This window comes from Clytia hemisphaerica, unplaced genomic scaffold (genome assembly GCF_902728285.1).
Source record: "Clytia hemisphaerica strain Z4C2 unplaced genomic scaffold, Clytia hemisphaerica genome assembly, whole genome shotgun sequence".
NCBI classification, from domain to species: Eukaryota; Metazoa; Cnidaria; class Hydrozoa; order Leptothecata; family Clytiidae; genus Clytia; species Clytia hemisphaerica.
In genome coordinates, this window is record NW_027104209.1 from 864268 (window position 1) to 891267 (window position 27000).

General features: G+C 35.6%; 2 protein-coding genes across 2 annotated transcripts; one reads left to right on the forward strand and one right to left on the reverse strand.

Annotated features, from left to right (window-relative positions):
- Nucleotides 1-8823: 8823 nt before the first annotated feature.
- On the reverse strand, nt 8824-11975 carry LOC136815543 (uncharacterized). The gene is made up of 3 exons (XM_067071995.1): nt 11945-11975; nt 9640-11327; nt 8824-9255 (listed from the first exon to the last, which is right to left on the reverse strand). Exons 1-3 carry the CDS (start codon nt 11973-11975, stop codon nt 8824-8826), a joined length of 2151 nt encoding a protein of 716 aa, XP_066928096.1.
- LOC136815545 (E3 ubiquitin-protein ligase AMFR-like) lies at nt 11917-26552 on the forward strand. The gene is made up of 13 exons (XM_067071996.1): nt 11917-12300; nt 13688-13780; nt 14144-14308; nt 14646-14798; nt 15010-15050; nt 15360-15492; nt 16783-16916; nt 18090-18200; nt 19020-19344; nt 20892-21029; nt 21360-21438; nt 23371-23518; nt 24790-26552. Exons 1-13 carry the CDS (start codon nt 12121-12123, stop codon nt 24986-24988), a joined length of 1899 nt encoding a protein of 632 aa, XP_066928097.1. The 5' UTR covers nt 11917-12120; the 3' UTR covers nt 24989-26552.
- The last annotated feature ends 448 nt before the right edge of the window (nt 26553-27000 follow it).

A 27000-nucleotide genomic window follows, 5' to 3' on the forward strand; every position in this document is an offset into this window, starting at 1 on the left:
CTTTCCTGTAAAATCAGCTTGGTAAAAATAGTAAAATATTGCTTTAGATAATTTTCGTGAAACATATCAAAGTTATCTTGAATATTTTTTTTCTTGGAAAATACAAGAAATTGCATTCGTCGATTTTCCTTGAAAAATACAAGAATTTGCTTTAGGTTGTTTCCATTACCAAATACAAGAAATTTGTTTTGTCTAATTTTCCTTTGAAAATACAAGACATACATAATTTTACTTGAAAAATACAGGAAAATGTTTTAATTTTTAATGTTCCATTCAATATACAAGAAAATATTCTAGCTCATTTTCCTTGGAAAGTACAAGAAATCATTTACATATTTTCTTATAAGAAGAAATACATTTGATCTCTCAATAATGACAGCTTGCAAAGCAAGCTTAATTATCATGGTAAACAGTCATCTCGAACGACGCTGGGACAGCTAGTTGGTTTATATTGATTGTATATAATATTTATGCAATAAATCCTTATAATAATATGATTAAGAGCCTTTTTCTCTAAGAACCAGGCAGATGTTAATGTAAAAAAAATATTTGCTTTCAGATACCTTAAGTGGATAAATTTATGGCGTGGATTTAATTTGGCGATTAATCAATCTGTATTGTAAAAATTGGCAGCGATTTAATTTGGCGAATTGGGAATCTGGAGACACTAAAATATATTTAAAATATCATATAAAATATACTAAAAAAGTTTGATTATTCACGTAATCTTATCTTTGTTAAATTTAGCGGGAATTTAATTTGCCGAATTTTGTCAAAATTCGTTATATTTGCCAAATTTAACCCAAAATTAAATTGACTTAAGGTATTTGGTGGACGATACTAAAAAACTCAGAATCCCAAAATTGATAATGGCAAAAACTTCTAAGGCAAATTTCATTGGATGTATCCACCTGTTTTTCTTTATCAAAGTCAATATAGCCTATATTATAGGATCCTCCATACAATGAAACATTATATAATGTTTACAATTTTTATACAAAACAGGGTTGACATTCATAGAAAAGTATATAAGTAACCCAGAGAATAAACAACAAACCTTATTTTAATTACAATGTTACATCCAAATGCAGAAATAAAACAAAAAGAAATACTGATAGTGCATAGGCTCTCAACTGATAAACCCTTCAAATCTACATGGATATAGCTCGAGATATACCTCAATAAAAAAGCCTTTGGGGAAAAACCCCTATCAAACAAGTAAAAAATGTGCATTTGTGTAAATGCACATAATCTTCATTCAACTGTTTGGAAGGGGAAGATTGAAATGAAGATAACACTGAATTTTTTTATCTTTCTCCTTCTTCATCTTCAATGAAGCAATCAATGTCTACTAAAGTTAAGCATAAGATATATTCTCATAATTATGATATTTACTGAAACAGTGTTGGTTGGGCGCTGCGGTAGATTGTATGACATAACTCGCGCAGCAACTAACTTGCCTTCTGTTGGATGATCATCTAGGCATTTTGGCGTTACCACCCTCAAAGCATCAGGCACCTTTGTCTTTCTGCAACTCCCTCCACCATTTTAGATGGCCTTAACAATTGATCAAAAAGAGCGCCCTCATTGTGGACGATAATTTATTTTGGTCTCCTGCTTTGGGAGTTTGAGAAGTAGGAATTTTTCGGTTGTTTTTTATGGAAATGGTAAGAAACTTGAGTTTACAAGTGTCATTTAGTTTTTGCTGGCTGATCATAGTGTCCTTCAGGGTCCATTCCCCCCATACCTAAATTGAAAATTTCCATCCCCCCTCATTTTTCCCCACCCCTGGCTCCTAAATGCCCCCTCCCCCTCAGATGAAATTACGGGCAAGAATTTTATTGACAAAAAATTGTCTAAAAACTATTCAAATGGCCTCAGAATGCTATCAATTTTGGATTTTTACTAAAAAATTGCAATTTTTGATGCTCTTTACTGTTAATTTGAAAGGAAGAAAAAGGCTATTTACTCAGAAAAAGTTGTTTCACCCTTGGGTGATCAGCAAAATGCTTCCCCCCATACTTGATCTTTGCTCCAATCAAAAAATGAGTATGTACTGCTTAAACCCTATTAGCCCCAAGCTTTTTTTACTTTTGTATCCCCAGGGGGGGGGGGTAGAATCTACCACCCTCGATTATTTTCGATCTAGAAGAGCTATGGCCATGAAATTTGGTACAGATGTTCTCCATCATGATACAATTTTCCAGGAAGAAAAAAAAATTTGATGACGTCATTCAAAAACTGATGACGTCATCACAAAATTTCCACCTGTCGGAAAAAACCCAAACATATGGTTTACAAAAATGTCTATTACAGTCGAACCAATAAAGATATTTCAATTCTGTTTAAAGATTCTGAAAGGTAAAAGACTATTCTTTAACATAATTGCCGGTTTTGCAATTTCCATGAAGAGTTTTTCTTAAAATCTATGCTGAAGATGAGTAAAATTTTCAAAACTTGATGACGTCATAAATGACGACGTCATTATTGATAAGTTTATCAATCATACTTTCTGTCATAACATGTCATAACTTTCACTGATAGCGCGCCCTTTTTAAATTTTTTGTGTTCATTCCAAATGACCGAACGCCAATTGAAGAATTAGAGAACATCCGCTGCTTAACCACCTATTGCCCGATGGGATTAACAAATAACGAGTGTGTAACTTACTGCGTGAGTGATGTCAAACGCTCCATCGTATTGCCACTAATTTGGTCTTCTTTGTTCCAGACATTCGTGTGTGTTCCACTACGAATTTTTTTTCATATTTCGATTTAAAAGCATACTTGATGCAAAAGAGAAATCATGTATTTTTTAATACACCGTTCATTAACTCAAATCAAATGACTTTGGAGGTTCGGTGAAATGGTGGCCGAATTGTGACATGTGACATTTGTTTTGATTTTGTATCTGCTGCATACAGTTTGTTTACAAATTTCGCAAGTACTGTTATGTCCCTTTAACGTTCTTCATTCATTTGCAATCTTCGATTTCCAGAGCTAGGGTAGCCCTGATTGTTGTGAACAAGATCACAGCACCCAAATTTTGAAAAACCATGGTTACTTTTGTTAAGATTACTATGGAGCAAATCGGTCCCATAATTAACGGTTTTTTGAGCTTGAAAGATGGTAGATCAAGCTTCATTTTTAAATCTTGCGATAAGGGGGGTTCCTGCGTTGTCTTTGAGCAAATTTGAATCTAAGAAGTAAATCCAAAAATTTTCAAGTAATCCGTTGACTTTTTATGCAGTGTAAAGGTAACAGCAAAGAGCTTAGACCTTCCTCTTTCATACTGTGCTATTATCTTTTGTGTATCTATATCTGCTCCATTGTAAGGGAAGTTAATGGTATAGTGAACCCTGCCTCTATGGCTCGCACTACGGAAAAACACTCTCGGCCCAAACTTCCCAACACTTTCGATTTCAGTGCCGTGGAATTAAATGTTAAAAGATGGCAGGAGGTTTATGTACAGAAATCTTCAAAAAAATGGAACTTCAAAATGGAATATCTGAAAAAGGTTGAAAGATAAGTGACCCCTCATTTTTTTTCTGAGAATAAGGGATTTTTAATTTCGCTTAGCGAAAGTATTATGATAGCCTTTTGCGGTGTCCTCGGAAAAAAAATTAGAAAACGAAAGTACTTGATACGGTGGATGAACTCACTAAATTTAATTTGTTTTTCTACCTTTCCTCGGTCACACTCACCATGTATAAATTTTGTGGTTTTTTTTTTTTTCAAAAAGAAAAATAATAAATATAAAACGTACAATTTTGAAACAATTCAAATATCATTAATATTATTTGCTCATCTTCATTGTACTTTAAACAAACACTTTATTCTTTTATTATTTTTCTTATGAATGTTCTACTTGACATGCGTAAATGAAAAACAGAGAGTGGTTATTATGCGTTTAAAATAATGAGGATTTAGTTGAGAAGCGTAGTCAAATGATATGGACAATATACCTTTCGGATATTAGTTCCTACAGAATAAACAAAGGTTGGCATAAAATGCAGGAACAGTTTATTTTATCATATAGGCATCTACCTTATAAGAATCTAATCAATAACTCTTGAAACACGGTGATATACCTTTCGGTAATTAGTTTTTACAAAGTAAACAAGGGATGACGCAAAATTTGAGCATATTTATTTTTCTTATAAGCATATACTTTATAAGAATCAAGTCAATAACTCTTGATAGACAGCCATATACCCTTCGGTAATTAGTTCTTACAAAGTAAACAAGGGAATGCGCACAATATGGGCATATTTATTTTTCTTATAAGCATATACTTTATAAAAATCAAATCAATAACTTTTGATAGCTGGGGATATACTTTTAAGTAATTAGTTCTTACAAGGTGGACAGGGGACTACTGGTTGCAGCAGTTTTAATATAGCTCAGCCTCGCTTATTCATCATAAAAAATGACCGTGTCCGAATCATTTCTCATGACTCGACCTAAACCTTTTTTTCTAATCCACCTCGTAATTTTCTTAACAGCTTTTTCAGAGCCAGCATTTTAGCATACTTTTTGCATATATTTGGCGAAATTTTCGACTTCAAGTCGTCTTGTCATTAAACTTGGTTTGACATTTTGTTTTGAAAATGATTTTGAAATTTCGACTGATCCCACTCTAAGCATAGCTCTCAAATGAATGACCTGGCTGGTCATTAGAATACAAAGTTAAATCAAAACAAAAATGGCACACTAGAGCTGCGAGCGGAGCTACATAGTTCATTTGTTTTGAAATTTTGCTGCTTTGATTGGTCAGTCATTTGATGGCTATATGCAAGTTTCCCTCCACTGACAGTTAGTCACACTAGGGTTTCGCCAAAATGCGTATCAAAGATTAATGCTGCAAAAGCGCTATATCGTTTACCTGACTCTCAAGCAAAAAATGCGCTGCAAAACTTCTAAAGGGATTCATAGAAAAATAACCCGGCGCTTTTAAATAAAATTAACGTTCTAAAAGACTATGAGAAATTGCCTAAAATTTGAGCCATAGATGAAATAATTTGAGCCAAGCCAACCTTGAGAACTAATTTGAAGATCAACTTCCCAAGAAAAAGATCTACGGAGGAGACGGAACCCACCTAGATCCGCGCACTGCCGGATAGGCTATTTCCCGGAAATTTTGCCGGACCTCAAACACTGACCCATTTACATGTGCGGAATTGTTTTTACTTTAGCGTATAAACTAGGCCTTAAAAATCTGCCGCACGTTTTATTTTGTTTCAAACTTTCAAGTTTGAATTAATTGTCTTGCAAACTTGATTCAGGTAACTCTCATCCTTGTTGTTGCAAATACATCCTGTAGATGACCAGACGATCTCAATCGAACGGAATCGCCGATCGCACCAGTCGAACCAAATCAAACGCAAACGATCGATTGAAATTCAACGTGTTGTTGAACGTAATCGAATCTCAATCGAATATTACCGCAATTTTCAGATTGCGTTCGATTGATGTTCGATTGCGTTCGATCGTCGATTCATTGACCCCCAGATTGTTCATCGCATAATTTCTACGGGAAATTGAAAATAATTTCATTCAGCTTGTGATGTTTGAGAGTTTGGATGTTGGGAAGCTGCAAGAATAAAGCCAGACGATCTCAATCGAACGGAATCTATGATCGAACCAGTCGAACAACAATCGAACCAGTCGAACAAAAATCGAACCAATCTAATATTACCCAGAATTTTGACGTTCGATGGAGATTCGATTGCGTTTGACAATCGAATTTCAATCGGTCGATTGCGTTCGATTTGGTTCGATCATCGATTCTGTTTGATTGAGATCGTCTGGAGATGACTAATGTTGTTTTTTCTGAAAGCTAGACAGTTACATCAATATGCCTTCTTACCTGTCTTTAAAAATATAAATAACAGTAATCACGGAAGAGGATGCGAAAAAAAAAGACATAAGTGTGAGAACAGAGTAATCAATCTCGTTTAGAAAAAGTACCATTAGAAGTCATAAAAAATCAACCTGAATAAATGCAATCGAAATTCCAGAGAACTTCATAATTCCCCAAACAACATTACATTACTATGTACTATGTCAAACTCCCATCACATAAATTTTACAATTACGTCAGAGTAGACTATGCTCGCCACCGAAGAGGTTTATTTGGAAAGGGTAATTATATTTTTTTAGCACAAGTTACCCAACTTCACGGTATATGAAATTTATCATTCCTTATGTCTATTTTTAGTAATGCAGGATTCTTTAGATAACCCCCCCCACATACACAATAGACCTTTTTTCAAAGAGGCCACCCTGTTGAATAATTATGTAGTCCAGCAGAAAAACAATGATAAAACCATGCATAATTATTACAATATGCATGATACAGTAATTATGCATGGCTCTATCATTATTTTTATGGCTGGACTACATAATCATTCAACAGGACGTCCTCTTTGAAAAAAGGTCTATATTATAACTCACTTCTCACTATGATCTGTTCTGTTCTGTTTTGTCATTGGATTTTTGCTATTTTTGACAAAAGTTTCACACTTTTCACTTTCGATTCCAGCTGCGATTTGTTATGATCGTTTACTAGATGACTTTTAGCTCCTGGGAAAGGTCTCCATGTAAGGCTACATTTAGGCGACCTATATTACATATTATATGTTACAGCTATATTACAAATAGCTACATTTAGGCGACCTATATTACAACAAAAACAACAAAAACAAACAATTTGAATATTTCAGCTAAGTACTATCTCCCGATGGAGGAACACCCCAAAATTTTCAAAACAACGTCCGTCGATAGGACGTTGTCGCAGCTTTCTTAAATATTAAACACGGTCAAGGTGGAGCGAATCAACGTGTCTTGATTCAAAGGCGTCCGTCCATAGCGAAAGAGGGTGCATCTGTCCATGCTTCGTGGAATTTTCACTGGATCGATGTTCTACAATCAACAACATCTCTGCTCTGATAGTTCCAGGTTCCTGTATTTGCTCATAGTGTCCTCCAGGGTTTGTTCCCCCCACCAAATTCTTGATTTTTTTAAATCTCCCCCCTCTTTTTTTTCCCCCTATGACTTTTCAGTTTTTTAGTTTCCCCCCTCTTTTTTGCTTTCCCCCCAGAAAATTCTGAAAATATCATTACTTACTTCGTGATACTTCGTTATTGATTATGTACTTTATGGTACTCATCCAATTCGTTGAATCCGATGATTGACCATTACTGTTGTACTGTTAGAGTCAGCTCTCCTGAAGTTGAAATAATTAGGAAGCAGCGGTTCGTCTGGCAGTGTACTGAGGAATTGGTCAAGATGCTGTTTAAAAGTTTGTTTGGTACAGTTTGTGAGGTTTCTAAGGGATTTTGGCAGAGCATTGAAGAGCCTTGGTCCTTCTTGTGAGAGACAACCTCTCCAGATATTTTTATGTTTGACATTTATAGCTTTCAAATTAGCAATAAGCAAAAAGCTCGTCCCAGCTGTTGAAAAAACTACTTAAAGCACTATAGCTCTCACCCAACAAAATTGTGAATTTTAAGAATTAGATATTCAGAATCTATGAAAAATTTTGCTTTCAATGATATATAACATCATGGGGTTTTGTGAATGTGCTGGAAAGATATTGGTTCTTGAAAGGTCAATAAATGGCCCATTTCGGCTTAAAATTTGATGAAACAATGAAAATCACAAATATGAATAATATATTATTCTCATCGTATTTCAACATATTGCCATCAAAACAATTATTAAATATTTCCCAAGGCATGTATTTTCGAAGATCAAAAATCATATACTGAAAAATTAGCACTGTTTAAAAAATATGGACATTTTTGGAAAAAAATGAGAATGAAACATTTTTGAAAAAAAATCTGTTAGTATTTTTCCATTGGCTATTTCTAAGGTATGACTAAGTCTAAAATTAAATTTTAGCAGCTAAATATTTACCAGATGACTTGTTTAAGCATGTCATATAAACTTCAAGTTGATTGATGAACAAGTTTTGGAGAAAAGATAATTTTAAAACGCCAACCTGGATTTTCCGTCACAGCGCAACGCAAACTTTAAAGTACACTAAAGAATTACCTTGGTGTTTTAGAGTGAATTCCTTTAGTGATTCTCAACAGTCCTAATAGGTCTAATATTTTAAACATTTAAAAACTGAAAAAATTCTGCTTTGTTCAATTTTATTTAGAAATTATGATTTTCCGTCACGGCGCAACAGAATTTTAGACCCCCTAAAAACTCCATTGGACATCTGAAATGACTTAATTTCTTCAGTAACTTGAAAATTATCAATTTTTAAAAACATTTGGTAAGGTAAACTACTTTGTAGCCTTTATATGCCCATTTTGTAAAAATCTTGATTTTTGTGAGCTTTCCAGGGATTTTAGCCTGGAAATCGGAAATCTGGTCATAACTTTTCAATGGAGCATGTTCCTGCTCTGATTTTTTCACATATTGTTCATGAAATGATATTCTTTATGTCTATATAAAAATTTTTGACATTCTGAAAACTTCATTTTTTGCCATTTTTCAGATTTTTTGGGACGAGCTTTTTGCTTATTGCTAATTGCATTTTCTACCCAGTCTCTGATTTGTGTAAGAATGCACGCCGCCTGCCTCGTCATTGTAGTTGAAATTGGGGGCAATGTCTTCTAGTATGCACCACGTGTAAATGATTCTGTACCTGTCTCTTCTTCTTTCAAGACTGTAGATTTTTAGTTGGTTCAATTTTTCCCAATAGTTTAAGTGGCTCAACGAGGGGATACCGTTCAGGAATGATTTTTGTAGCAGCTCTAGTTCTTGAATGAGACATCTCTTTGATGGAGACCATAGTTGAGAGCAGTAGTCAAGGTGTGGAATGGCAAGTGACTTCCAAAGGGTTAACATGACATCTTTGTCCCTTGTCTTGAAAGTACGAAATATCCAAGAGCTGATAGATTTCACTTTGTTGATTTGGTTTTTGATGTGTTGATTGTAGCTCATACATATCTACATCTAGAGTAACTCCAAGGTCTTTGACTTGGCTTTTTGTTTCAATTTGATCTCGAGTATCAGAATAATAAACTGAATAGGGTTTCAGCTCTTCATTTTTTCCATATTGCATATGTTCGAATTTGAGTCCATTCAGTTGCATATTATTGATCTCTGACCATTTGTATACTGAGTTGAGATCGTTTTGGAGAAGTTGGACATCATTTTGACTGGCCAGTGCTTTCATCAGCCTGGTGTCATCCGCAAATGAAGACAGGACAGCGTTGTATATATCTTCATCAATATCCTGTATCATTACAAGAAACAGAAGGGGACCTAGCACAGAACCCTGAGGCACCCCGGATATGATATCTGCATTTTTGGATAGCGTTGTGTTGACAGAGACTCTCTGTGTTCTCCCTGTAAGAAATGACTTTATCCAGGATAGAAGTTTTCTACAAATGCCATTTCTTTCAAGTTTCTGTAGCAGTATCGAGTGATCAACACGGTCAAATGCTTTACTGAAATCGAGATAGATGCCATCTACATTGTAGCCATTTTCAATATAGTGGATTAAACGTTCAGTGTGAGCAAGCAGTTGGCTTAAGCAGGATCTTCCTGACCTAAATCCATGTTGGTTGCTGTTGTAGAGGTTGTTTCTTTCCAGATGATCTTGCAAATTTTTTCTTACAATCTTTTCAAAAACTTTAGTGACGTGTGATGTAAGAGCGACAGGGCGATAGTTTTCAGCCAATCCTTGATTTCCTTTTTTGAAAATAGGGGTGATGTAACTTGTTTTCAGTATCTTTGGAGTGAATCCTTTGTCAAGAATGTTCTGCCATATCAATCTGAGTGGTTTTGCAAGCTGTGATTTGTTTTTGAGTAGAAATATAGCTGGAAAGCCATCTGGGCCAGCAGCTGAGTTTGAAGAGAGGGTTTGTATCTCTCTAATAAAGTCGTCCTCTGTGAGGTCAAAATAATCAAGTTTCTCCGTAACTTGCGAAGGATTGGGATCAGGATTTTCATATTGTGATTTTGGTGGTGTGAATACAGATTTATATTGATCTTGAAGTATATTGGCCATCTGAAGGTTATTGTCTGTTAGCTTATTTGTGATGGGATCTAATAATGGTCCCACTTTAGGTTTGGTTTTAGAAAATCTTTTTGCGTAAGAGTAGAAGAATTTGGGGTTCACTTTGATTTTGGAGATTGCATCTAGCTCTTGGTTGTACCTTTCGTTGGCATAGCTGCTTTGTAATTTTAGTTCGATATCAATCAATCTTGACTTTGTGTTCTTGTTGAGCTGTCTTTTCTTCAGTTTCTTTCTTTTTCGCATAAGAATTCGACGATCGCGTGGAATAATTGTTTTCTTTATCGGTTTTCGTAAAGGAATGTTGCTTTTGGTGATAACATCAATGCATTTCTCAAGGAATACATTGTATTGTTCATCAGGGTTAGAATCATAAGTTTTTAAAATATTTTCCCAATCAATATCATCCAAAGTTTTATTGACGTTTTCCCAGTCTATTTTGTTATTGTAAAAGTTGAATTTGTCGAACTCATTGTTAAAAATTTTTTCTGTATCAGTAATTCTAGTTTTGTTAAAAGATAAATGTGTAACAACCTCAATGTTGTAGTGATCGGAGTATATGGTTGGTGTTGTTTGGTAGTTAAAGATCATGTCTGTATTGTTTGTTAAAAGAAAGTCTAAAATATTTCCGTTGGTGTGTGTGCATTTATTCACAATTTGAGAAAGGTTGAACTGTAGTGCGAATTCATCTAAAATTTTTAAGAGTGATCTGTCACAGTTCACTGTAGGTACACATTGTTGGTTTGAGAGTGTATGTGGAATGTTAAAATCTCCGCAAATGTAAAGATCAGGACAGCAACCATAGAGAGTTTCAATCTTTGATACTATTGATGATATAAGCTCTGCGAATTCTGGTGCATCTGATTTGTGATTTGGGTTTGTTGGCTGTCTGTATAGAATTCCAATGATAATGTTAAGATCTTCAGAGTAAAGTAGAAGTCCTTCATTTACACCATTTGAGAATTCGAGTAGGGGTTTGAACAATGGAGAGATGTCATCCCTCAGATAGAAGGCAACACCACCACTGTATCTTCCTTGTTTGGGTTTATCACGATCACGGTCCTTTCTATGTAAGGTGTAGCCTTCGATTTCTAGTTCTCCAGCTTTGTGGTTGGGTGATAGCCAAGTTTCTGTTAATCCAATAAAAATATGATTTTCAGTTGTCAAGATATCTCTGATATAGGGAACACAAGATGGTGCGGTTTGTGGACATAAACCTTGTATGTTCAAGAAAGCAAAGGTTGTTAGTGCAGGGTTCTTGTTGATTGGTGGTTTGGAAGAAAATTGTCCTGTAGATGGTGTGGTTGGTGTGTTTGTTGGAGATTTTGAGAGAGATGGGTGTGTGGTGGTGGTTTGAGACTTTCGTTGATGAACGAAATCATTTGCAGACGGAAGTTGTCCAGGATTTTGAGAAAATCCAAGGAATCATTTGTGTCAGCATGATTCTACATTTCCCCCCCATATACCCGTATAAATTTCTCAAATTTCAACCTGACACAGACGTAAAATTTAGCTGCAAAAGGAATACTAGACAAAATAGAACGAAAATTGGTTAATTTTCAATCATGATCTCTTTTTTTTTCCCCCTTTACTATTCACATTTTCATTTTCCCCCCTCACCCATTCAAAACTGGAAAATTGATTTCCCCCCCCCTTTATAAAGGGGGGGGGGAGGACACTATGTTGCTGGTCAGCTTAACAGAACAAAAAATATCACAAGAAGAAAAAAAGCCTCAAATTTTTCTTGAGACACATGCATCACTCTCCTCTCTGCTGAAGTAATAGGGGAAACCCTCCCATTTATTTTCTTCAAGCTTTTGAAAAGCTTGAAGAAAATAAATGGGAGGGATTTTTTCTGATTTGTTTCAATTTTTTTATTATAGGTCTTATGTATACCATTATATACTTGAATAAATATCTAAGATGACAGATTTCATTTGGAAGGCCTGAAATTTTTCTGCAGGAATCAACACATTACACTGGCACTGGGATCCATCCAGTCTCAATGCCAAGAAAATTGTAAAAACTCAGCTATCTCTGTCTGTCTGGCTGTGCCTGTATCTTACTTTGGAATAAAGCAAGATGCCTTTCATATTTTCCGAAAGGCTACCTGTGCCTACTTTGAAATCATATTGCTGTCTCAGTCTCTTGATATTTGCAACATCTATTGCATATTGGAGAAATATTGACCAGAAGGGATCATTCAATGATACATTTATTGATTTCATTGATGCAATCATATCAGAACCATTTACCCTTTGGGTATGTATTTTTTTTTATTTCAATACAATCTCACATGCCATACATTGCATTCCGTGCAACTGAATTATTCTTGCCTTGGCATTTCATTTGTCACTGCAAAATACTCTTTATCAATACTCCTTGATTTAGGGTGAATGTGACAGTCTATCGCATAACTAATTACTATATACTTCTCAGTGAATGCAAGTAAAACTAGCAGGAATTAGATATTGGTCAATCAAGAAAAAAAAGTAAAGGGTTCGCAGGGTAGCTATGTTTGAAGTAATTTTAATTGTTCAAATTGTTAAATTTGGTTCAGTGGCTCTCAAGTTATATATACCACTATGGATTCCACGAAATCTTGCGCCGAAGATATTTTTCCGTGCAGCAAGCCTCACGCCAAGCAAAATTTCTTTTGTACCAACATTCAAATTTTCAATAAGGGTGCAAGATGGGAAAAGAGGCGCATATATGCGCCAACATAATTAATAAATTGACGCAAGCGCAAGCGAGCAAAAGCAAATTTAGCCAAATAGAAGCTAAAAATCAATGGATTATGGAGTCAATCACGCCGAGCTGGAATTATTACTATACGCCAACTGAAAATCAAACAATCTTTGTAAGTACCCTTACGCCAATGCGCCAAAAACGTTTCAGTTGTACGCCGAAGAACTTCGGCGTTAGTTACACGAAATCCATACTGGTATATATAAGCTTTTTGAAGTCAAAATTCACTTTTGAAGACGTCAAAAATCATTAAAAGAAACCATACAGCACCCCATTTTTTGATGATTTTTGACATTTTTCAAAAGTGAATTTTGACTTCAAAAGCTTACAGTATACCTTTTTATTGTTATTGGAAAATGCTGTATATAGTAATTCTATAGACCAACACGTGTATCCTTACGGCTAGGTATAAGTTTTTGGAAATAAAAAATCTTTGATTTCTTTCATTCTCCTAAGGGTCTTGTCAAAATTATTGATTTGAAATTTTTCATAAGATCTACCATCAACTGCTACTTGTAAAAGTATGTAAGTGAAAATACAGGCCATATATCAACCAGTCCCATGTTAGAGCAGTTGACGGTAAATTTCCCAAAAACACTCAAAATTTATGGAATCCTGAAAACTAATCTAATATCCATTTTACATTAGAAAAGCTTCATTTTATGGGGAATACAGTGTAAAAGTGAATTAGTTTCATTTTCATGTAAAATCACCTTTTTATATTATATACCTTTTTGTATTTTTGTGGGAAATATAAAGTCTTTTTCTGGATTCAAAATGCTAGTCTGACAGAAATGTGAGAAAACAAAGGTGACCCTTGAGAGAATTTGCCACTAGATTACTTTTAATAGTTTCTGGGATAAAACGGTTTGAACAATGATATTATTGCATTTATTTTTAGCCGTTGGTCAATATGGCATTCTGTTGTTTATTCCTTTGTGGAAAATTGATTCAAAGAATGCTCTTGGGAAAGCTAAGAGTTGTAGAGGAACAGGTTTGTTCTTGTTTGTATTGTTTGAGTAATCAGGTTTAACTTCTTTTTTCTTCAAAATACTGCAAGTTGGTCTATAATGTTCAACAACCCGCATCTAATTATGTCACCCTTCTTTAGTAAAAGGTGACAGAATTATAGATGGAAGCGTCAACATTAGACCAAATATTACGTTTCTGTTTAAAAATGATTACTTTACAATATTGAATTGTATTTACCAAAAGACTAGGTACTTTTGTATTACAGCAAGACGTTTTAACAAACATTCAATGCTGCTGTCTTGCAATTCTTTTTCTGAATAGGTAGCAATCTAACACTAACAGAACAAGCTACATAATAATCGTAAATTCATTTCTTCCTTTTCAGCATTTGCAAGAGAAATTTTGGAATTTCATTTTTTACAAAGTGATTTTTGTGTTTGGTGTAATCAGTGCTCAAAGTTTACATGAAGTTTTATGTTGGGCAACATGGTTTTCATTGCTTGGCTTCTTATCCATCTTTTTACAGCTTTGTAAAGACAGATATGAGCATGTAAGTTTTAACAGGCATGATGAAATTCAAAAAACACCTGAGATTGCTGAATCACAAAATTAGATCCACTTGAAATTTTTGAAATCTCTTTTTCTGTGGAGGAGCCATTTGTGGCAAAAAATGGCTATTTTTAGCTATTTTCAGGCTCATTTGTGAAATTAAATCTGATTCGAGAAATTAAATTCAAACATTTTGCAATTTTTTTGCTTCTCAAAATTTAATCTGATTAAAGCAGCTGTTTTTAAATGGGTTCTTCTATATCCCAAATATTAAGTCTGGCCATTGAGAATTATTTTTTACAAGTTTGATTATTGATTACATTTTCTTCTTTTTCAAGGTAACCTCAACACCAAACATGACTCAAACCAATCACATCAAATTACTTGTATTGATATTTGGTATCATAGTTCTATCCTTTGTGCTGGGAGTTTTGGCCATATCATACAAGGAATCATTTGGTTTTAATGAATTTGCATTTATGCTGACAGAGGTATCTTTTGATGGTGTGAGAGTTTACCATAAAGGGACTGATGACTTTTTTTTTTGGCCAGTCTCGGCAGATTTCATTGGCTAAATTTCTTGCAAAAATATTTTGAAGCATAACACTTTCGCTTTTCAATCCTGAATGGAACCTGTTGTTTTAAAATAGTCACAAACCTTTGAAATTGTGAAAAATTAAATATGTTTTTTATTGCTTTTAGTGTATTTTAATGGGACTCAAATCTTTACATATGTTTTTGAAGTAAGTACAGACAAAAGTTATCCTACTATTGCCTTTTGTTATTGAGAATTTAAGATTTTGCAAAACCTAGAAAATGTTTCTTGTTCGGCTTCTTTGTTGGATTGTGTAGTTTTTTAAAGATTAATGTTTTCAGAGAATTTTTACATATGAACCAGTAGCTCAAAGTAGCACAAATTCCTGTGAATCTCATAAACTATGAGGTCGGATCTGGCTGGAAAACAAAATCAGAGCCACTGTATTTATTTGACTGCAATATAACAGAACAATATGTTTTTCCTCGTTTCCAAATTTTCAAAACATCTTTTCCAGGTATATTTTCCAACTGAAGAACACACAGCATAGTGGACTTTGGGATAATAAAAAGAAGTTGACCTACTATACCAATTTGGGGCTGAGACTTATCATTTTGAGCGCAGACCTTGGATTTCATTTCCACATGATAGTAAGTTTAAGTATCTTTTTTTGAGAAATGGGAAAAAGAGAATAATAATAGCCGCATTCTTTTTCACCGTACAACACTTTATAGAGAGATGAAAAGAAATCAAATTGTTAGTTATTCATTCACCTCTTAATAGCCTAAAATTTAAAATGTGAAACATATGCTGCCCTCTGAAGAGGACTACACCCCCAAAATTGTAGCAAACCATAATTCCACATTTAAATAGACGTTTAATCGATTCAAACTTTAGGTAAAGTTACCAATTATTTTGACCAATAGGCTTTTATTAGAAATTTAGATGTTTCTTCTTTTTTTTTAAGAATGCCACCTTCTCGTAAGTGTCTCCATATAAACTCCACAAAAGCGCCTCCTTAGAAATGAGTGATATTGTGATATTTCAGGCTTTTTTAAAGTGATTTTTTTTTCGCCGATATCAGCTACAAAAAACTAAATTAGGTAATACACTAGACGGTTCCCGTCGTCGCAAACGCCGGTTAACGGTTTTGCTTGCACGTCAAAAGCCTTTAAAATACTATAATGTCGGTTAATTCCTGACATTGTTTAAGCCGAATACAATAATAAAAATTATACTTCTAAACTTTCTACATTAGTCAAAATTTTGTGTCTGTAAGCCTCGACGATATGTCTTTTTGAGATAACGGAAGTTTGTGTTCAATGAAATGCCATAGTGACCCTGTCAAAATCATCGAGGGTACCCGTCGTTGCAGACCCCCAAAGGTGTCTGAGGTGGTGAGAGGGTTGCTTCTAGGAAAGAAAAAGCCTTAGTTGTGAAGGAGAGGCTCGCGCTTTGCGATTGAGCACTGAAGGTTTACCCGTTTGTTGGCTTCACATGCGGACAGCTTAAGACCGGCGCATATGCAATGCAACCAACATTGAAACCTTTTTAAATAATGTTAGACGAAGTTTAATCATCGAACAACAATGTTGGATTTTGTTGCGTGTGTTGATATAAGATAATTCGAAATCGTGCAACAAAAATGCCACACCTTTTTATTTGAAACTTTGTGACGTCGCAGTACTTTTTCATGAAATTGACGTCAGAATTTTTTTCGTTTACAAATAGCAGTGTAGAGTCTTCTCTAATCCGAGTTTTCTACGCTTGTCAAACTTAGCGCGAGACTTTTTGTATCGAAGGTGGATAGGTTTTCCAGCCGCGGCGTTCAATTTTTAGAAACCTTAACATATGTTACTGGGCTAGCGTTACAGACATTTTTCATAAACTCATTTAGTATAGTAAGATACAACGATTTTTATTACTTTTAATTTTCGCAGATTTGGTCAAATGTCTTTGTTAGTATGGCAAGTTTGGTTCTTTATTGGAACATCAGGTCAATTTTCAGTGAGATCAAGTTGCTTCTAAAGAAACACAGATTGTATAAAAAGATTCTGAAGAGCGTCAATGCAAGGTATTTAAAAACTAACTGATGGTGCGCTTTTGTATACTGGGATAACTTTCCCTAAAATGTTGTTACACAGAATTTATTGCCTCAGTTAACATGTCTCCCCTGAAAGCTAAAACTTGTCTCAGCTAACATTGTCTGTAGAAATAGAAAATTTTTAAACAATCGAGTTTTCATATGGATAATCAAATCTGGAATTTCGAAAAAAAATTACAAGATTACAATGAGGGATGTGTACTGAATTTTTGTCGTGTTTTTTTTCCGAGCCTTTAGTTAAAGGGATAATCAGATAGATTGAGATATTTAGATTACAGAAACCTCCTGCGGTAGTAAAACCTCAAAGTATTTTTGTGTAACAATGTTCCAAAATTGAGATTTCAAAATTTGAAATTTTTGAAAATGGGTTCTTACACGGCTCTTACGTTGAAAGTTGAAATTCTATTGTTTTCATCCTAAAAGCCAAGGAATTGTAACTTAAATATCTCGACTTAGGAAAATAATTAGGCAAAAATATTTTGAGATTTTGTTCAGGAAAATGACAAACAATAGCTCTTGATCCAATAAGCATAAATTTGGTTCAAATAAGAGGTAGTCAAAGCCAATTTTTCAAAAAATGAGCTAGAATGCTAAGGAATCCTAGCCTTGACCTAAAAATGATTTTAAATTGTATGTCTCCATGACTGCTAAACGCAGGGTAATACAAATCTGTTAGAGTTTGGGAAATTTCAGGTTATGGAGTAAGGTTTATAAGGCATTGTTAACTGGAAGGACCATAAAATATGTTCGAGTTAAGAAGACATTCGAGCTATGAGGTTCGAAAAAGACTTAACTGTATGAAAGTCATCATACATTGGAGTCTCTTTGTATCTTGTCTTTAAATTACAACGATGTTCCATTCCATTTTATACCAATACAGTGGGTGGACGAACATTTCTAGAGGGCAATCTGAAAAAATTTCCCAAGGTGGTAAAAGACTGATTTTAGTTCGTCCACTCTCACTTGAAGATATGAACGAATTTTTCAAAGGGTACTTTTGAAAATTTTGCCATTTTCCAGTGGGTATCCACACATTTTCAATAATTTTTTATTGACTTGAAAAGGTCCACCCCCCCTGTATGGTTTTTAATGGAACAGTCCATTTTAAGGTGATCATATTTTCGCTATTACCAATCTCTTTAGAATACCGATGGCAAATGAAGAAGAATTATCAGAAATTGAAGACCATTGTGCTATTTGTTGGGAAGGATTGGAAACAGCACGCAAATTACCTTGTGGTCATTTCTTCCATCAGTATGTCTTTATAGTTTATATATTGTGTTAAACCATTAAGGTCACATGGGGTGGTCACATGAAATAAATGAAACATGAACAAGTTGCTGTTTAGTGGCCCACCCGCTTCAGAGTTATCTCAGCAAAACAATTTTTGTCACCGTCACCGTAACTACAATGAAAAGTTTCAAAAGTTTTATGTGACTGTTTCTGTCTAAACAGAAATGGTTGATGAATTTTTTGAAACGTTTTTTTTGTTTCAGAAATCGATTTGTTTACGTTTTCTTTCGGTCATTTGAGGGGGGGGGCCACTAGCAAATTTTTCATCAAAGTGAAACTTCTTGAGGGCTTCAGTTTTCAAAATGTTTCTATTCGATGAAAAATGTTTCAAGTGACCCCAGACCTTTAAATACCACTCTTTATCATTTTGAATTGACCCAATTTTTACTGATAGGTTAGAACCTAGAACTAGCCAAAAGTCAAAATAAAAATTAAGGGCGAAATGAAAAACTACAAACTTTCAGTAACGGCTCTCATACAGTGTTGTGTGAAAAGATTTGGTAAATTGGGAAGGTACTTCTTCAATGATGCCCTGACTACAATAGGGACAGGATGTAAAATATTTTGTTTCAAGAAACTCGACATCACCAATGCCTTTTGCTATAACGTTCATTCTACATTTAATTTTGATTTGTATAAAGATTTGCTTTTTTAACCCTATCTGAAGCATTGCTAAATTCACAAACTTTAAATAGCAATGTATGTACAGTGTATGCTTACTTATGTTTTTTTTGATTGCAAATTTTGACTTCTGTTTTATTTTATTTTTATCATTCGTAGCAACTGTTTATGCTCGTGGCTCGAACAAGACATATCATGTCCAACATGTCGCCGTCCATTATCAGCTGATATCGGTCTTCTCCCAGGGGTGCATGGCGAACTAGCTGCTGATCAGAACACTGAAAACGAAGTCGACTTTGAAGAGGTAGATGCAGACAATCAAAATAATGGTGGCGGGGGTGGTGCTGGCGGTGGTGGATTGAGAAATTATTTCTTCTATCTTGACGGTCAACAAATTGCTAATTGGTTCCCTAGTTTATCCATTGAAGTTTTCCATGGGCGGATGGGTGGTGAACAACAGGGCGATGATGAAATCAATGAAATGGTAAGTGATCAGACTATTTCCTTGGTACTTCTTGACTTTGACAAACATATAAATTCTACCACATTCCGTCCTTACATTAACGAGTATGAGTCTACCACTGAGCTTTATTTAGACCCTGAATAGTAGGGGGCAGACCCTTAGGACCCGTGGCATATTTTATGGAATGCAACAAAGCCTGGTCCATTTCAAAGAATGAAGTATTTTAAAAGTTTTTTGTGAGGGGGTTTTCTGCTATGGCCTAGGAAATTTCTTTAGGACTCAAAAAGTGACGTCACAGGCAAAACTCCTTGACCCCAAAAATTTAACGAAAGTTTCAAAGTCGATAAAACCCAAAACCACCCAACCAATTGAAAGCTCTCAAAAAAACGATATATAGGACTTTGAAGTGGATATTTCCCAACCTATCTTGAAAAAATTAACGGCCAAAGTTGCGTTTTGATGTCATTTCCAGTCGATTTACTCCAGTTACGTAACAAGTTCAGTGGTACCCATCCTTTTGAGGGTAGAGGACCGGTTGAAAGAATTTGGAAACAAACCGCAATTTTGACTCGCAAGTTCAGTCTAGATCTAAAGTGGAAAATACGACATACTTAAATTCTTTTTATGATATGGCGCCTCTTGGACTGACAAAGCAGAACTAACAAAATATTTTTCTCCCAATCTGAGTGGTGTGGAAGAGGGAGAAAACTGTTTTTTCTTTATTTTGATTTATGTTTTTAAGCATGATCATTGATACGTTAAAGGATATCATCTAATCTAGCTAATATTGAAATCAGCGAGGATGAATAATGTGAAAAGGGTTTTTCGATTTTGAGACTTTTTTTTTTAAATTTATTAAATTCTTTCCTTTTTAATTTTTATGACGGAGTTAAATCGGCCCGGTCACAGTTATTGAGATTAGAATTTCGTCAAGTTGTTTTCAAAATACAGTAGATTTATTTCATCTCGGCTTTTCAAGGGACAAATCTCCGTCTAGAAACGTCTAAGTCAAATTTTAACTTTCTTCCAACTTCTTTCTCAGTATATTCTTCTTCCTGGCGTCCAAGAGTAATGTAATATAAAGTCTCTTCGCTTTAAGCGTACACTAAAGTCTGTCTCAAAATAATTTGCAGCTGGAGACAAAAATGGCTGTAACTTTTGATAGAATTCGAATCATGTTGCGATTTTATGCTCGTTGAAAATATATTTGTGAGTGGAATATTATCAAGTAAAAAATTTGAGAAAAAAAAAGGAAAATGAAAATGAAAAATGAAGAAGAAGAAAAATCAACTTCTTGTAGAAATGTGGTATAATTACCATTTTCACAGGAGTGACTCTTCAATCTTAGATCATCATCACTGTCAAAAAATTTTTCAAAAATATTCATTCAATCAAAAGATATCAAACAAAGTTTATTGCTGGTTGACTCTATAAACACTATAAAGTAGTAAAAAACGACAAAAAAACAGCCTTTTGTCGACCAAAAAGTGCTAAAAAATGTAGAAAGGAGGTAAATCAATATGCTATTACTTTTTTTTAAAGTCTTTATTCTACCCTTCACTCTTTAGGCACAACAATTATTTACAATGTTCCCGAACGTTGGACAAGAAGCCATCATTGGCGATCTACAACGTACGCATTCTGTCGAAGCTACTGCTGACAATATCCTGGAAGGTCTAGTTGCCCCACCTAACACCACCAATGCGGTGAGTTAACACGAATTCTTTTACCTCCAACAAATGTGATGTAGTTTAAGGGCGTTACTCTTCTAAATTTAATAATCGATTTGTTAAAAGGTTTCATTTTTACATACGTGTTCCAGTTTCATATCAGGACATTGTCTGTATATTGTGCTGATATAAACAAAAAAACGCCATCCAGTCCATCAAAAATTCGTGAGTGGCCTTTGGGTTTTACACCGAATATCTTATGCTTCTTTCTAGCTGAGGGGACCAAAAGGTTAGTTCGAAGATTCAAATAGTACAGGTTCGAGTTGACTGTAGTATATAAATGCGTTGTTGCTTGTTCCATTCCAGATCGTCCGTGAAGAAGCACCTCCGATAGCTTTATCGCCAGAAGAAAGACAAGTCGACACAAATGTTGTCATGTCCCCTGGTATGTCTATTCTCTGTGTTTATAACATTTTCATCTACGCCCTAATATCTGAAAGAAAAATACAGTGAAGAGACGGTACGTCAAAGATTGTAAAATAGGGGCGTTTTTTTACCCACCCGGTATATGTAATTACTTTAAACTTCAAAGGTGCCCGTGCTGCTATATTACAACGCACCACTTATAAGTGCCACCCAATAACTGACCTTTATATATCCCTGGACCAAGCTATATCCGCCATCTTTTTGGACCTACCTCCGGGTACCCCGGTGGAGGTCCTTTAAATTAACCCATGTCCGTTCGTTCGTTCGTTCGTTCGTTCGTTCGTTCGTTCGTTCGTTCGTTCGTTCGTTCGTTCGTTCGTTCGTTCGTTCGTTCGTTCGTTCGTTCGTTCGTTCGTTCGTTCGTTCGTTCGTTCGTTCGTTCGTTCGTTCGTTCGTTCGTTCGTTCGTTCGTTCGTTCGTTCGTCGTTCGTTCGTTCGTTCGTTCGTTCGTTCGTTCGTTCGTTCGTTCGTTCGTTCGTTCGTTCGTTCGTTCGTTCGTCTGTTACCAGCTTTTCTCAGGATTGGCTCATTAAGGCCGGTGTCCACTTTCGTGCGAAGCGCGCGAAAGATTTTTTCTTAACCGTTTTTGCCTGAAGAAAAGATTACGTCATAAAAAAGTTTCGCACAAACAAAAAAAAAATTGAAGGAAGTTCTACTTTTTTCAACCGTTAAGGCCGGTCTCCACTTGCGCGCGCTTCGATCGCACTTTTTCGAGCAAAGCTTCCACGCTATTGGTCAAAAGAAAAATGAAGCAACTCCATTGGCGCGATCTGACGTAACCGTTGAAAAAAGTTGAAATGTGTTCAACTTTTTTCTCGAGCGCGCGCTACATTTTTATGACGTAATCTTTTTACCAAGCAAAAAGGATCGAAGCCAAAAAGTGCGATCGCAGCGCGCGCAAGTGGACACCGGCCTTTACGTCAATTTTGACCAATGGAATTGCTTCTTTTTTCAATCAACAAATAACGTTACAAATAACGTGAAAAGTTTCGCGCGCTTCGCGCGAAAGTGGACACCGGCCTTTAGTTTTTTTCTGATTTTTTGCACAAAGATGCAAAATGGCAATGGCCAAAATGTGAGGGAGCCCGATTTTCGAGAAAAACATTTTTTCCGGCCGAAAATGCCGGAAATATGCTGGAAAAACTGTTTTTAGGCATTTTCTCGAGATTTTATCATTACTTTTTTTTTTTTTTTGCTCAAAGATGCGTATTAACAATGCCCAAAACATGGCCGAGTCCGATTTTTGAGAAAAATTTTTTTCCGGTTAAAAATGCCAGAAATCGCTGTGTTTGCAGATTTTCATTGGATTTTTTCCTTATATTTCTATGTTTTTTACATAAAAACATTATTGATAACAATGCTCGCCATCAAGCATGATTCAATTGTCAATAAAACTGATTTTTGCGACCAGAACTTTCTATTTATTTTTTCCCTACAACCCTTCCCTCTCCCCCCATCAACAATCAATGATGAATTTATTGCGTTATGCACTTTCGCTAAACGCTATATTTTCTGACTGATTTTTTTTCATATTTCTCCTCGCATTGCTATCTAACTTTCATCATCAGGAAGGTCCATTTAGCATCTAGCTTGTTGAATTGTAAAGTGAAGCCATTGCAGTGTTAAAAATTAACGTATAACGGCACTACATCATCAAAAGTTTTAGACGGAAACTAGATCTAGTGCTCTCGATGCATATATACCGCTATTGAGAAGTGCCGCCATTAGGGTACCACTGTTCATAAAAGTCCGATCAAAGATTTTGCTTGGCCGGGATTGAGAAACTTGGTCCAGAGTATATAAAGGTCAGTACATCAAATCTATCAAAATCCAGTAGTGTCTCCAGGCTACTAATTTTGTAAATCTATTATCTTCATTTCTGTTCTTTTAGTTTTGGAGCCTGGTACTGATACGGAGTCTGATCTCATAGAGGATTCTTCAGGTGCCGAAGATACGGCCTCGTTGCGCCGCTTTGATGGTGGGCCGTTTGATGGTGCCAGACGGAGGGCTCACGTTAACCCAAGAGAGGTGATGAGAAGGTAGGCTTTGATAAAATGGGCCATTTCAGAACAATTTCCAGGGGGTATTTTGTCATTTTTCCAAAGGGGTAAAAAATTATTCTAAAATTTCCGGGGGGTACTAGAAAGCTGGTTTTAGTTCGCCCAGCCTCACTTTAAGATATGAAAAGAATCTTTCCAAGGGTATTTTTGCAAATTTTGCCATTTTCCAGGGGGTATCAACACATTTCAATAATATTTTTTTTTATATGAAAAGGTTCGTTCAACAGCTCAATGAAGTCTATATATTAGGCTAGAATGCACTCTCTTTTTATGAGAACCTGGAAAACTTATTTGAGGATAGGCTTGTGGTCTGAGAAGGCGACGGGAGAACAACAAAAATGTGCCTGTTTGGAACGATCTCTGCAGGGTAGTTTAAACTAAAAATTGAATACAAAAGAAAACTATCAAAATGGATGAAATGCTAGGCAATGTTCATAGACCCCTGAATGCTAGAAAATTGAACTATAAAGATAGAAAATTAAAAACTTAAGGAGCTGTTTTGGACTACATGGATGAGAGTAGAGACGAACTATCCAAAATGACAGTCAAACTGGACGAATATAGGGTTTCTCTGCGAGATGACCACATCGATCTTGAACAAAACATTGATGAAGACGAATACTCCAAAAAGTTTGCCGAGAGTTGCAAACGAATAAGTGATCTCATCAAAGCCAAAATCATCCAAATCCTGGACGCTAAAGACACCAAAAAGACTGAAGAGCAAGCTGCTGAGGAAGTCACCTAACAGGCCAAGCTAACCTCCCAAGATCGTTTCAAACAGGCATATTTTTGTTGTTCTCCTGTCGCCCTTCTCAGCCCACAAGACTTTTCTTATTTTTCGCGCAGTTTAAACCTCAAATTCCCATTATCTTTTCATTATCTTGTAATTATCTTGAGGGAAATTTTAAGTTTTTAAGGCTGGATCCGTACTTTTACTACGTTGACCTTTTATTTGCTTAAAGGTTTTATTTTTACATAAGTGTTCCCGTTTCATATCAGACACATATTTCATATCAGGACAGTGTCTGCTTTTTGTTATATCATGGTCATATAAGCAAAAAATTCCTATTTCTGACCAATCTTGCACCACATTCGTGTCAATCAATGTGAAAAGCTTGTGAATTAAAATTGATGAATAAGCAAACGATATCACTCTTATTTAAAAACAAAACCTTTAAAATTCGGGATCTCTAAATTGATGTTTGTTTTTCATTTTTCTTTATTTTTTTGACGTTTTTTTTTCATTTTAGGCGACAAGTGAAACGAACCAATCATACATCATCAACTTCCTCTGAACCATCGACAGAAAACAATCCGCCAATCACAAGCCTCCTATCGTCACGTGACAACACAAATCAGCCAATCACAACCTTTCCTCAAGAGAGAGATCAACGGAGAAGTATTTTGTTAGAAGCTATCGAACGTCGATATAATCCTTCTTCAACTTAAATTCAAATAATTGCTTATTTTTCGGCGGTGTAGTTAAGATTGTTATAGTCGATGGGAGAATTTAATATGATTGCTTCATCTAAAGTAGTCTCGTGATTTTGGTGGTCTAGTGCAGTCGTTGAAGGTGCAAAACATCAAAGCGAACAATCGAACACCCAAAGTTATATAAAGGTTAAAACAACGCTGTGGGACAGGGATGTCGTGGATGACAAAGGAGCTGACACAAAACGTCATAACAAAAACATTCAATGTCTCTAACGTCCATATAACGTTAAATGAACGTTCAAACAACGTTGTGTACCAGCTGGGTTTAATGATGGATGCTTACTTGGGTAAAAACATTATAGACGACGAATTATTATATTATGTCCACATGCGTGACCATTGGCTTCCAAGCCCGAAGGGCTAGACTCGAGATTCCTGGAAGGGAAATGATGCTACTTATTTCCCATCCGGAACGCCCACGCGTTGTTTTTACACAAACGCCGGATTGAAAGTAAATTCTATCACTAGATCCCAAAAAATGCAGTCCTCGAAGACAAAGGAACCACTTGATGCAATATGTCGTCATTATTACGCCGGGTTCTGGATGGGGAATAAGTGGCTTCACTTTTCCTTGCCTGGGAAAGGTTAGAGATTCTACTCTAACCTTTCGGGCTTTAAACTCGATGTGCGTGACCACATCACTTGAGACGACAATTTAAAGTATATTCGGTGCGCATGCGTTATTTGCATGAACATAACAGGGACTGAGAACTTTTGTTTTTTATTTTTTAAGGGTAAATAGAGCTGTTGAGAACCTTTGAACCTAGAAAAACAGAGCTTTACAAGGTGTAGGCGTAGGTGTCGACCGTAGGCGCCAATTGCCGAGCGGGCATTTTTTTGTCCGTTTTACCACCCTAAAACTGTGCCAGTTTTTTTTCGCACTTAAAGACAATAGTAAAAAGTCACGCGTCTGTCCGCGCGACTACGGTCGAAAAAGTGCATTAGATAGATACTTTCCAGCCTTTATCTAAGCTTTTGTACATGACAAATAATATAACGTTCTTGCAATACATCACTTATTGAAATGCCTTTATTGTATGAGGAAATTTTTTAATCATTTATTTGCTTTATCGCAAAATTTTATTACGGTATTACCGTCAACTGCTCTAACTTGGGACTATCTGACAAAATATGGGACGGCAATTCGGCCATCATTTCACCGAACCTCCAAGGTCATTTGATTTGATTTAATGAACGGCGTATTAAAAAATACACGATTTCTCTTTCGCACCGAGTAGGCTTTTAAATCGAAATATGAAAAAAATCCGTAGTGGAACACGCGAGTGTCTGTGCACTCTAAGAGGGACGAAGAAGTATGATTGGTAAACTTGGTGGAGTTATCAAAACAAATTTGTTGTCAAAGAGATTTAACAGTAAGTGAAAATACGGTCCAGATATCAACCAGTCCCTTGTTTCGACTAATCGTTCCAAGTTAGAGCAGTTGACGGTAGATATTTGGAAACTTTTTTCCAGCATTTGCAAACAACAGACGTAACCAAAGAAGGAATATTCGTCATTAAGCAGCATGTATCCTAGTCAAAAATGACCAAGTGTTCCATGAAATATTTTCATGAAAACACATTTTTAGGGTTTCATTTTTTATTCTTTCGGCTTTTACACTGTATTGGGCTGCCTGATTTCTATTCCAAAAGCACTTACCTTAATCTTTCCCCCTCTTAATGATATTTAGTGAAAAAGGTTTAGTGAATAAGGGAGGAGTTCTCTTGTTCTTAGAAACAGGCAAAAATCCATGGAAGGTCTCTGGATTTTCGATTGAAATCGAAAGGATGTTTGAAAAGAAGGCAAAAATCATGACCTCGAAAGATGGAAAGTTGTTTTTTAGAGAAGCATGACTACTCGATTTCGATTAATTGAAGTCACACGCTGTAATGGGGAGGGAGAAAGGACAAAGACGGGGGTGTTACTTGGGCAAAAAGGGTACGGGAATGTGCCGCTATCTTTCTCAC

What these genes read in the sequence shown, in the direction of transcription:
- LOC136815543 (XM_067071995.1), bottom strand. Translation starts at nt 11,975, where the DNA reads ATGAAATCTGTCATCTTAGATATTTATTCAA. An exon ending in CATCTTAGATATTTATTCAA is followed by an intron (nt 11,328 to 11,944) that starts GTATATAATGGT and finishes CACCATCTACAG; the next exon opens with GACAATTTTCTTCCAAACCA. An exon ending in CTAAAGTTTTTGAAAAGATT is followed by an intron (nt 9,256 to 9,639) that starts GTAAGAAAAAAT and finishes GTAATGATACAG; the next exon opens with GATATTGATGAAGATATATA.
- LOC136815545 (XM_067071996.1), top strand. Translation starts at nt 12,121, where the DNA reads ATGCCTTTCATATTTTCCGAAAGGCTACCTGTGCCTACTTTGAAATCA. An exon ending in TTGCATTTATGCTGACAGAG is followed by an intron (nt 14,799 to 15,009) that starts GTATCTTTTGAT and finishes TATTGCTTTTAG; the next exon opens with TGTATTTTAATGGGACTCAA. An exon ending in GATTTCATTTCCACATGATA is followed by an intron (nt 15,493 to 16,782) that starts GTAAGTTTAAGT and finishes TAATTTTCGCAG; the next exon opens with ATTTGGTCAAATGTCTTTGT.